Source organism: Nymphalis io, chromosome 4, assembly GCF_905147045.1.
Source record: "Nymphalis io chromosome 4, ilAglIoxx1.1, whole genome shotgun sequence".
In the NCBI taxonomy this organism is placed as follows: domain Eukaryota; kingdom Metazoa; phylum Arthropoda; class Insecta; order Lepidoptera; family Nymphalidae; genus Nymphalis; species Nymphalis io.
Window position 1 is genome coordinate 5,655,981 of NC_065891.1, and position 12,010 is coordinate 5,667,990.

The 12,010-nt window shown below is 37.4% G+C and overlaps 3 protein-coding genes across 3 annotated transcripts in view; 1 reads left to right on the top strand and 2 right to left on the bottom strand.

Moving 5' to 3' along the window:
- LOC126781605 (uncharacterized protein KIAA0930 homolog) overlaps positions 1-571 on the bottom strand; it is a 36,751-nt gene extending 36,180 nt beyond the window's left edge. Inside the window, exon 1 of the mRNA XM_050506524.1 lies at positions 249-571. Within this exon, the coding sequence (XP_050362481.1) occupies positions 249-357 (109 nt within the window). The 5' untranslated portion in view covers positions 358-571. The remainder of the gene's footprint in view (positions 1-248) is intronic.
- The window catches only part of LOC126781583 (spondin-1), a 232,186-nt gene that overhangs the window by 55,534 nt on the left and 164,642 nt on the right, over positions 1-12,010 (bottom strand). The window lies entirely within an intron of this gene.
- LOC126781586 (caseinolytic peptidase B protein homolog) lies at positions 878-4,515 on the top strand. The gene is made up of 6 exons (XM_050506488.1): positions 878-1,291; positions 2,365-2,416; positions 2,545-3,457; positions 3,564-3,762; positions 3,917-4,217; positions 4,293-4,515. The coding sequence occupies exons 1-6, from the start codon at positions 1,096-1,098 to the stop codon at positions 4,489-4,491; spliced, it is 1,860 nt and encodes a 619-aa protein (XP_050362445.1). The 5' UTR covers positions 878-1,095; the 3' UTR covers positions 4,492-4,515.

The window sequence follows — 12,010 nt, forward strand, 5'->3', positions numbered from 1 at the left end:
GTGTCTTAAGCATTATATCATAGAGATGCGACTATATAAGTTTGTAGTTGAACTAATTTATTTATTTTTTAATTTACTGCAAGTGTTTGGTCCAGAGAATATTTTTTATTATTTTGTATAATGAAATCTACTGTCAAAACTAAAATGAAATGAAAGTCAAATACAATAAAAATAATTACAAATTATTTCTAATTGGAATCTTATTATAACGACTGATACTATAAGTATAAATAGTAAATAGTACTTACCATCCTTCATCAACTGCCGCATCTCCTTGGTCCGCTGAAAATTGATCTCTTCAAGGAGTTGCTCCAACATCGTAGCGTTCTGCAGGAACGTTGATCCGCCCAAAGCCATTTCTTAATAATACACGACAAATTCCCGCGAAACTTTTTATAAAAACAGACACACTTCATATGTCAACACATTAGGAACAAGCAATTATAAACAAACCTATTTTATAAAAACAAAATGTTTCATACAACATCTAAGACAGACTGTATTTATGTAATAAATTTAGGCATTCATTTTATTTTTATAAGTTCTGTTAAATAAAATATCACACCTCTAATGAAATTGAAATTTATTGAACAGTCAATTGTCAACTTGAGCCAATAGAAATCACCTTTGAGTTTGAAAGCAATAGAATGATATCATAAATTGCGTTCGGAAAATAAAAAGAAATGATTGGAAATATGATTGAAATATATTTCAATAAGGAAAAGTTGAAGTGTCTTAATTTTTAAACAATAATTTTATATAAATATAGATAAATTTCATTTTGTGTTTGTTTATATTAAGTATAAGAAACATATCAGCTGATTTCGTACACTTTTAATTCTTTTGACTATGACAGTGACTTTTCAACAACAAAATAATGTCAAGTTATCTCTCATTTAACAAATGATGTAAGTCGTTACAACAAATAAAAATAAAAACTAAACTTTAAAAAAATATGACGAAGTGGTTTTAACACCGAAAATGCGGAGAAACATCAGTGCTGCTTTGGGTTACATATAAATTTTAGACCACAACACAATTGCAATTATTATTAAAACTATTTAGGCTCACAGGTTAAATTGAGTCCTGTAAGAAATGTCAACAATACGGTCCGCAGCCTCGAAGGCGCTTCGATTCGGTGCAGTACGTTTATTCGCAGTGCCACTAAGACGAAGCACCACATTTAATCTAAGTACTTCAATAGCTTCGTCTTCGTCGAGACGGCGTCGATACGCCGTACATGCTGCCTCACTCGGGCTAGCGCTCATCGCTGCTGATTATGTATATAATGGTTTGTTCTGATTTCTCATTACAGCTCAAAAATCCTTGTAATACCAAATATTTCTCACACCACTGACATTATGTGTTTTACATACACTTGTTCATGCTTAAATTAGTTACTTATATTCAGCAAACTATTATCTTTTCTTAATTTTGTGTTAATATATTTAAAAAATCTTTCAAATATGTGTGCTTAAGCAAATCGATTAAATATGTTCACTTTCCATCAGGTGAGCCTTATAAGATCACTTTGTTGTCTATCTTTCTGTCAGTCCGTCAAGACCTTTTTTCTTAGGAACCCATAAATGTACAAAGGTATAAAGTCCTTTGGAGCTGTGAAAAAATCAAACCTCTAAGTCTACACAATCAAAAGATATGGCTGTTTATGTAGCCAATACACAGGAATCAAAATCTACAGGGTACTTTCCGTTGACCTAGAATCATGAAATTTCACAAGAAACAATATCTTGTAGCACAAGTAAAGGAAAAAAATCCGAAAACCAATAATTGGTTGCTTAAAAAAAATGGAGAAAATAATTTTTACAAACAAATTAAAAAAAAAGTCTAAATCTTAAATTAACCTGGTAAATATTTCACTATTGTCTCATGCTACGGAACCCTCAGTGTGCGAGTCTGACACGCACTTGCCCTGTTTTTTTTATATTTAAACTTATGTGGAAGATTTATAAAATGTTAATTTAGAGTTACTTTTGAAAACCTTGAGTAAAATATATTTTGCATTACATTTATTAGTGATCTAAAACAACCTGTATTTTTAAATTAATTGGTCATAGGGATTTTGTAAGCCTATCTGGGTGGGTACCACCCACTCATCATATATTCTGCCGCTTAGTATTGATATATTCTGGTTTGAAGGGTGAGTGAGCCAGCGTAACTGCAGGCACAGGGGACATAAAACCTTAGTTCCCAAGGTTGGTGGCGCATTGGCGATGTAAGCGATGGTTAACATTTCTTACAATGCCAATGTCTATGGGCGTTGGTGACCATTTAACATCAGGTGGCCCATATGCTCGTCCTACCTATACTATAAAAAAAATATAAAGCAACATTCTTTCTTTACAGAAAAAAGATTTTTTATTGCTGCAAAACTTGGGAATGTTCAAGAACTTCGAAAGTAAGTAATGAAAATATGTCTTACTAAACATCACTTGATATTACTCATGAATCATTCTTGAATCATTTTTGTTTTTGTTTCTCTATTGTTTTTAGTACTTTCTAATTATTCTCTTTAACTTAATTTAGACAGTTAGAAACAGCAAAAAATGACGGACGAAATTCTGGTGATGGCGAAGGTGGGCCAGCCGACAGACGACACGCTTTGGGCTGGACGGCTTTGATGGTCGCGGCTGCCAACGATCAGCCAGCTACAGTGAAGGAACTACTTCGTCTTGGAGCAAAACCCGATCTACGTGAACAATACGCAGGGGCCTCTGCTGCCGCGGCCTCATCTGGTACACATCCACTAGAGGTTTTACAGAGACGAGAAGATGAATTCTGTAGTGCAATGAATGCCCGCGCATCTTTCTTAGGCTGGACAGCTCTTCACTACGCTGCTCTATCTGATTCGTCAACGTCTGCCAAAGCATTGCTGGAAGCCGGTGCTGACCCTACAGCACGAGACCATGCCGGACGTCGAGCGCTGCATTATGCTCGGGACCCTTCTACCACTCGCGACGTTATTCTCGAGCACATTCATCGCTGGGAAGAGACCGCTGCCGCCGCCGCAGCTGAGGAACGACGTCGGTTTCCCCTCGAACAGCGTTTAAAACAGTATATCGTTGGACAGACGGCGGCCATAGAGACTGTTGCCGCTGCTGTGCGCCGGAAAGAAAATGGCTGGGCGGACGAAGAACATCCGCTTGTTTTTCTCTTTTTGGGAAGCTCCGGAATCGGTAAAACTGAACTTGCGAAACAGCTTGCTAGATATATGCATCGTGATGATCCCGCGGCGTTCATACGACTTGATATGTCCGAATACCAGGAGAAACACGAGGTAGCCAAGCTGATCGGAGCTCCGCCGGGATACGTAGGTCACGAAGAAGGCGGTCAGTTAACGAGGGCGCTCGCTCGGCGAGCGGACGCTGTAGTCTTATTCGACGAGGTGGACAAAGCTCATCCTGACGTTCTCACAGTGCTCCTGCAGCTCTTTGACGAGGTATCCAAATAATGCGCAAGTACAACGCAAAGAACACTCAAACATACAATCATATTATGTTTCTTATAATAATAGAGTTTAGCCTTTATTTTAATATTGCAAATAGGGACGCCTCACTGATGGAAAGGGTAAGCTGATCGAGTGCAAGAATGCGATCTTTGTGATGACGTCCAACTTAGCGTCGGATGAAATCGCGCAGTATGGTCTGCGACTGCGACACGAGGCAGAGGCGCTCGCTGCGCAGCGGGTTCGACCCGCAATCGCCGCGCCTGCTGCGCCCGCCGCACTCACCGACCAGACCAGAAGTGAGCTCATCTACATAGTATCACTCTTGTATAACATTTTCAACATAAAACAATCACCAGAAATCACACTATTCATACAGATATGATTAAATATAATTTTCACGGCATCGATGGCTTTCAAAATCTTCTTATCGCCATATAATATAATTTACAGAAGAGTACGACGAGAATTCCGAAGCCTTCGTTCCGTCTGAGGGCGAGGGTGAGCAGGAGGAGGCGTTGCAGGTGTCGCGCAAGTTCAAGGACACGGTGGTACGACCCATCCTCAAGCGGCATTTCGGGCGCGACGAGTTTCTCGGCCGCATCAACGAGATCGTGTACTTCCTGCCCTTCTCGCGGCAGGAGTTGCTGACGCTTGTGCAAATGGAGTTGCGCGCTTGGGCGGAAAAGGCGCGTGCCAGACATGCTGTCGAGCTCCGTTGGGAAGGCGGCGTCCTGGGCGCGCTCGCCGACGGGTAACCGGAAACTCCCTACATAGTGCGTAAGTTTGACGTCAACTGAGAACTGACACGAACCCCGTGTGCTTACAGATACGACGTTCACTATGGCGCGCGTTCGATTAAGCACGAGGTGGAGCGGCGCGTAGTTAACCAGCTGGCGCTGGCGGCCGAGCGCGGCGCCGTGGCGGGCGGCTGCTCCGTGCTGCTCAGTGCGCGTGCCGGTCGCCTTCTGCTCGCCGTGCGCAAGCCGCCGCAGCGTGATTACGTGCCGCTGGACCTCACCGCGTGAGACCGTTAATAAATCCTCGACGAATAACAATGTGTTTTTATTTCTGCCGTTTTGGATATGGCTTATTTGTATGAACTTAAACGTACGTACACTGAGCACGTACGATTCACGTAAATTGAATTTTTACATAATAATATAAATATAGAGGCTTGCTCCTATGACTATGCTATATATACATCGCCGGCCCTGGCCCTTGATCATGGTAAAGCGAAACTGTCCTCCAGCGCCCATTGGTCGATGCGTTCACTTCACATAAATTTCATTTCAGTTAATATTATATAAATAATATTTACTTCATTTAAAAGATCATACAACGCTTATGTACCCCGGGGATTTGTTTTTGACATTTTCGCACCTAGAGCTGTCGCTCCTCTCGTTCTACCCTGGCCGGCACTGTTATATATATTAGGTCCTTACATATGAAATTGGCGTTTTGTACAGGAGGAATATAAAGTCAATTTTTTTTTTGTAAAATATATTTAATTAATCAAAATATGCACCGTTGTTATCTATGAACTTTTGCCATCTCATAGGTAGTTCATTGATCCCTTTACTAAAAAAACCATGGGGGCGAGAATCAATAAACTCTTTTAAGGCGGTTTGGACTGCCGCATCGGAGTTGATTTTTTTTTTCCTTGTAAGAAATTGTCCCACGTTCGCACGATACGTCTTAGTAGTGCAGTCGTTTTTTTTGTTGTTGTTTACTAATTGCCATCATAATTCCAAGAAAGACGCGCTCGGTCTTATCTAAGATTACGGCGGCCGGTCGTATGGTGCGTTACTATGAAAAGCGATAACATTATTTACACCGACTCTAATAGCGTAAACACATCGAGGGAACAAATTCAATTACAGGAGAATGAGATGTATGTCCTGTACATATGAATTAGAAGAATATAGTCAAGAAAATACTAGCCGACCAACAAAACGTATGAGGGAATTAGATTCAAATAATAAATGGACAACTATTACTAAAAAAGGTAAAATTATGGTGAAAAGGAATACGTGGAACAGCAATTGTGTGTATTCGAAAGACAATGCCTAAACAATTTCAATTAGCAAAACTACTAAAGAAAGAAAATATATTAAACATATCTCGAATAAAATATATAAACCCGTATAAAGTTTTGATTCAATTTGAACATGAAGAAAGTGCAAAAAATTAATGTCATGTAATAACTTAATAGAAAAAAGATGGAGAATGCACAATAGATATAAAGTAGGAATATCATATGGTGTCATCAAGAATGTAGAAATTGAGTTAAGCGAAGAAGATATCAAAGAAAATATTACTAGTGACAGAGATTTACTATCTGTAAAACGATTGATGCGGAGAGACGGCGAATCGGCCTGGTTAACGAGTGAAGCAGTTCGATTAGGATTTAAAGGTTCATCTTTACCCCCACATACATATATATATATATGTATATGTATGTATATATATGTATGTATCGATGTATGTATAATATATATGGCTCAATCTTAATTTTAATATCATATACATATATACATATATATATATATATTTCCCGTCACACAGTGTTCTAAATGTTGGCGTTATGGTCATAGTAAAAAAATATGCCCTAGTACAAAAGTGATATGCCCTAAGTGTGGATCTAATCATGCTAACTGTGAGTCAATAAATCTTAAATGTGTTAATTATTTAGGATCTCATCTATCATTGAGCAGGGATTGCCTTGTATTCAAAAAAGAAAGAAAAATACGTGAAATCATGGCTGAATTTAATTGTACTTATAAAAAGGCGTAAGAAATGTACGTTTCGCTATCCTTACCAGCAAAGAACGAAAATTATAAATGTGAAGAAGTTCAAACGAAAGATATTCCTTACACTTCACCCAGTCAATTAACCTATGCCGGGGCTGTAAAGTCTACGAAACATATTCAGACATCTGATACCATACTAAAAAATAAAAATAAATAAAAACCCAAAAGTAGTGCTAATAAAAAAAATACATCTACTAATGAAACATTTGCCCTACCATGATATGTCATGGTGCCGAAACGTGGACACTAACTGCGGGACTAGTCCACAAATTCAAAGTCGCTCAGCGTGCTATGGAGCGAGCTATGCTCGGAGTATCTTTGAAGGTTAAGATCAGAAATGAGATTATCCGGAAAAGAACCGGAGTCACCGACATAGCTTGCAAAATTAGCAGGCCGAAGTGGCAGTGGGCTGGTCACGTATGTCGTAGAACCGATGGCCGTTGGAGCAGACGAGTCCTAGAGTGGAGACCGCGAATCGGCAAGCGCAGCGTAGGGCGCCCTCCAGCCAGGTGGACCGATGACCTTGAGAAGGTGGCGGGCACCAACTGGATGCGGAAGGCGGAGGACAGGGAACTTTGGTGCACCTTGGGAGAGGCCTATGTTCAGCAGTGTACAATGATTGGCTGTTGATTGAATGAAACATTTAATTGGGATGCTTTATCTCAGACTGAATCTATCATGGCAGACATCAAAGAAGATGATAGTAATAAGGAAGATAGTATAAAAAAGGGATATTTGTTGATTTGCTACAGAAGCTTGCAAATATTCTTTTTATGAAAAAACTTACAGCGATGAAGAAGATAGAACAGATTATAGTAGTCTTATTGGAGTGGTTTATGAGTGTGATCGAAAGAAATTCGAATTTGTGTCTCCATTTAAACATTTCTTTAACAGTGGAAAGTGAAGTTATATTGAATAGGATTAATATTATGCAATGGAACGCACAGAGTATAAACATAAATAGTATAAAAGGGAAGCTAGGTGCATTCCGTCAGTTGTTAGTGCAAGAGAAAATTCATATTGCTGCTGAATGTGAAACGTGGCTAAACTCAGAAACGAACCTTACAATTAATGAATATAACAATCATCGAGTGGATAGACAAGATAGTTATGGAGGCGTTGCAGGTCTTACTCATCGTTCTGTTAAAGCTCAAATGATACATTTAAATTCTAGACCTAATTTAGGCATTGAAATAATTTTTGTTAAAATTTTTAATTGTTTACATATTAATAATATAATTGTAGTGTACTGTCCTTCCTCCGTAAGAACTAGTCAGAGTGATTGGGACCATTTATTTTCTTTAGTTGATAAAAACACACTAATTTTGGGAGATTTTAATGGCCATCATACAAATAGGGTTGATCAAAGAGGCATTCAAATTTATAAAGCTATATTAGATAGTAATTTTGCAACATTAAACGATTCATCACCAACTTGTGTTAGACTGGTTAACGGCGTTCTACAAGAGTCTTCTCCGGATATATCAATAGTATCATCTGACGTGTTTGAGAAATTTATTTGGAAAGTGACTAATGAGACATTAGGAACTGATCACCTTATTATCAAATTGACAACTGTTATTAAGCCCATATTAAAACCTCTTAAAACACGAACCTTTAAAAAAGCGAACTGGCCATGTTATCGGGAATATCTTGATCGCATATTCTCCGACCTAAGATTACAAAAAATCCTCAACAGGCTTACGATGTTTTTATATCATATTTAAATGAAGCAGCGGATACGTATATTCCAAATAGTTACATAAATCAAAATCCAACAGGTAATTTTACCCCGAAACCATATTGGAATAGTAAATTATCAAAATTAGTTGCAGAAAGTCGACTGGCTCTTACTTAGAATACTTTAGAAAAAACCGAACACCAAGTAATCTCGACATTCTACAAAAAAAAAAAATCTGAACTACAAAAAAAATTCGAAAAGCTGATTCTATTTCCTGGCATAAATATTGTTCGTCATTAAATCAAACTTCTTCTTCAACTGAATTCATATATTGAACTACAAAGTCATATATTGATGAACAACTTACCCAAGATGTTTTAAAATCCTTGACCCCCGACTATGTTTTGCCACCCAAGCCCTATTTTGATATTCACAATAGCAGTTTAGAAACTCCTATCTCTATGCAAGAGATTTTATTAGCTATTAAGTCTACTGACACGGCTCCTGGTTGTGATGGTATATCATACTCAATGTTAAAAAATTTACCAGAAAAAGGTATTCTCATTTTGCGCTATTTATATAATAAATTCTTTTCGCTGAATGTAATACCTCATCAATGGCGTTATATTGAAATCGTCCCTATACCAAAACCAGGAAGAGACTTAAAGCTTACTTATCCATCCGTCCTATATCCTTGTTATCTTGCTTTTGAAAAATCTTTCATTCTATCCTTAACAAACGACTAGAATAGTATTTCGAAAAAAATAATATGTTCTCGAGCGATACGATAGGTTTTCGAAAAACTAGATCTTGTCACGATAATTTAAGTAATCTAGTTACTCATATACAGATGTGTTTTACTAGAAAGGAATATACCCTTGCATGTTTTGTCGATATAAATAATGCTTACAACAATGTTAACATTTCAGTCCTTTTAAACATTCTACATAGATTTGGTGTGGGCATTAAAATTAAAATTTGCAATCATCTTTGGAACTTTCTGAGTGACCGTTGGCTTAATATTCGTGGTTTGGCACAAGGTGATCCATTGTCACCTTATTATTTAATATAGCTACGATTCATGTTTATTGTGATGTTTATGATGATTCTGTTAACATCTCACAGTTCGCTGATGATTATGTTATATGTTTCAAATAATAATATCGCTTATGTACAAATGCAATTACAAAAAGCATTAGATATATTTAATGAACAAATATGTAGGTCTTGATATTTCTTCGAACAAAACTAAAGTCTGTCTATTTTCGAAAGGTAGAAAACAAAATGAAATCCTATTAAAAGTTAATAACTGTACATTACAATATGTCGAATCTGTGAAATATCTTTGGATATGGTTGGATCGTTCATTACGCTGGGGTAAACATATAAATGAAACGGTAAAAAAAGCTTCGAAATGTCTTAACGTTTTTAAGGTATTAGCTGGATCGGGTTGGGGTGTTCACCCAAAATATTTAAGACGTATATATACTTCTTTAATAAGAAGTAGAATTGATTACGCATGTTTTTATATGCTAATGCTGCTAATAGAAATCTAAATAAGTTAGATATTATTTAAAATTCAAGCAATGAGAATTATAGGGGGCTTCATTAAAACTACACCTATCCACGTCATGGAGAGTGGACTTTGTTTGCAACCTTTGTTTATCTGTAGACGTTACTTAGCTGGAAAATTTTGGCTCAAATCTAAATATTTAAAAAGTAATAAAGTCATTGAGTTGCTTTCCAACATATCTAACTCGAATTAGTCTTAGTTATTGGGAAAATAAACGGAAACCCTTACTGATTACAACCCATGCAGAATTACAATCGATCCCCATTCAACGTAGCAAGCAGTTAGACATGTTCTCCTTAAAAACTTGGGTTAGCAATATTGATATAAATAACCTTATGCTATTAAAAATTCAAAAAATAAATATAGCTTAATAGAAATTAAAACATTAGTTAACCAGCTTATTAACAATGCATACAAAAATCATTATCAAATATTTAAAGACGGATCAAAAGATAAAAAAGCTTCAGGTGGATCCTTATATGATGCTCAAACTAAAAATCATTTGAAATTTCAACTTAGTAAATACCATTGTATTATGTTCATAGAATTACAAGCAATTTCGGAGGCACTGTCATATATTGATTCTATTGAATCTCAGAATTTCGTAATTTTAACAGACTCCAAGAGTGCTCTTCAGCATTTGACTAAATGCACCATCAGCTATCGGGGTACTTCAATAGCCTACACTATCCTAGATCAAATTGATAAATTAAATAAAACCACAAAATCTGTGTCTCTTTAGTGGATACCATCACATGTTGAAATAACTGGGAATGAGATAGCGGACCACCTGACAAAACAAGCTAGTGTCGATGGTATAACAATAGCTGTGGGTGGACCCATATTTCTCTGATCTTATTTGGATGTATAAAGAAAAATGTAGGTTCTGGTGGAAAGAATATTTTGATGAACGTTCAAAAGAAAAGGGCATATGGTATAAAACAATGCAACCACAACCTTGGAATGAGCCATGAATAGACAAATGTGACCTTAGTCGTCAAGACCTCATTACGGCTTTAAGACTTCGTTCCGGACACCTTCCAATAAAACTCATTTGCGTATTTACTTAAAAAAGTAACAACTGCCAATTGTAGCGAATGTGGTGTAACTGAGGACATATATCATATATTACTGGAATGTGTTCGGAGCGAGTCACTTTGGCAGAATGTTAATTAGTATTTTAAAACTACGGTAACTATTGATAAATATATAACTTTTATGGCATTTCCTAACAGCAATGAGGCGAAAATATTATACAAATTAACTAACAAATGCCTACGATTAAGGAAATAAGTGTATTGTATGACTAACAGAGCGTTATAGTCACAAATGGTGACTAAGCTCTATAAAAAAAAAGAAATTGTCCAAATTCCGAAAAAAATGGTAATCTATTAGAGCAAGGTCCAGGGGTTCCAATTGTAGCTCATCTAACTTAGTGGTTGTTTGTTGTGCAGTGTGTGGTTTTGCGTTGTCGTGAAGCAGCAGTGGCCTAGAGCGATTGACCAATCTCGGTTGTTTAGCAGTTTCTTTCTTCATGACGACACCGGCGCTAGTCCACCAAACACACAAGTAATTTTTTCTGAGTCAATTTTCGTTTAGGGCAGGATTTGGCTGGGTTTCCAAGGTTCAGCCATTGCGACGGGCGCTTCCGATTATCATACAGTATCCACTTTCCATCACAAGTAATGATTCGATTTAAAATCCCTTCATTATTTTGTCGGTTGAGCAAAGTAACACAGCAGTTTGCAAGTTCGATTCACTCAATTCATGCGGTACCTATCGTTTAAGTTTTTTTACTTTCCCGATTTGCTTCAAGAAGATTAATACAGTTTTATCACTTACTCCGAAGCCTGCAGCTATCTCTGAAGTGCGCGTGATAGATCCGCTTCCACAATAGCCTTTAATTCTTCATTTTCGACTTTGATCTCCGGCCGTCCACGGGGTTGGTTCTGAAGGTCGAAATTTCCAGAACGAAAACGTTGAAACCAAAAACCTACCTTGCTTTCTTTTGCAACACCAGCGCCGTACACATCATTAATACTTCGAGCTTCACTCACTGGTGGTAGGTACCACCCACTCATCAGATATTCTACCGCAAAACGGCAATACTTGATATTGTTGTGTTCCGGTTTGAAGGGTGAGTGAGCCAGTGTAATTACAGGCACAAGGGACATAAAATCTTAGTTCCCAAGGTTGGTGGCGCATTGGCTATAAGCGATGGTTGACATTTCTTACAATGCCAATGTCTAAGGGCGTTTGGTGACCACTTACCATCAGGTGGCCCATATGCTCGTCCACCTTCCTATTCTATAAAAAAAAAAAGCTGTTTCTGCAGCACGGGTGCCACGGTAGAACTCGTACTCGTAAATATACCGATATTTCATATTTTCCATTGTGCGGTAATTAGCGACACTTAAGAAAAAAATAATGAGGAAAAAACAAATGTATGACTGTTTTCAAAATTCAAATGTACCAGCTAA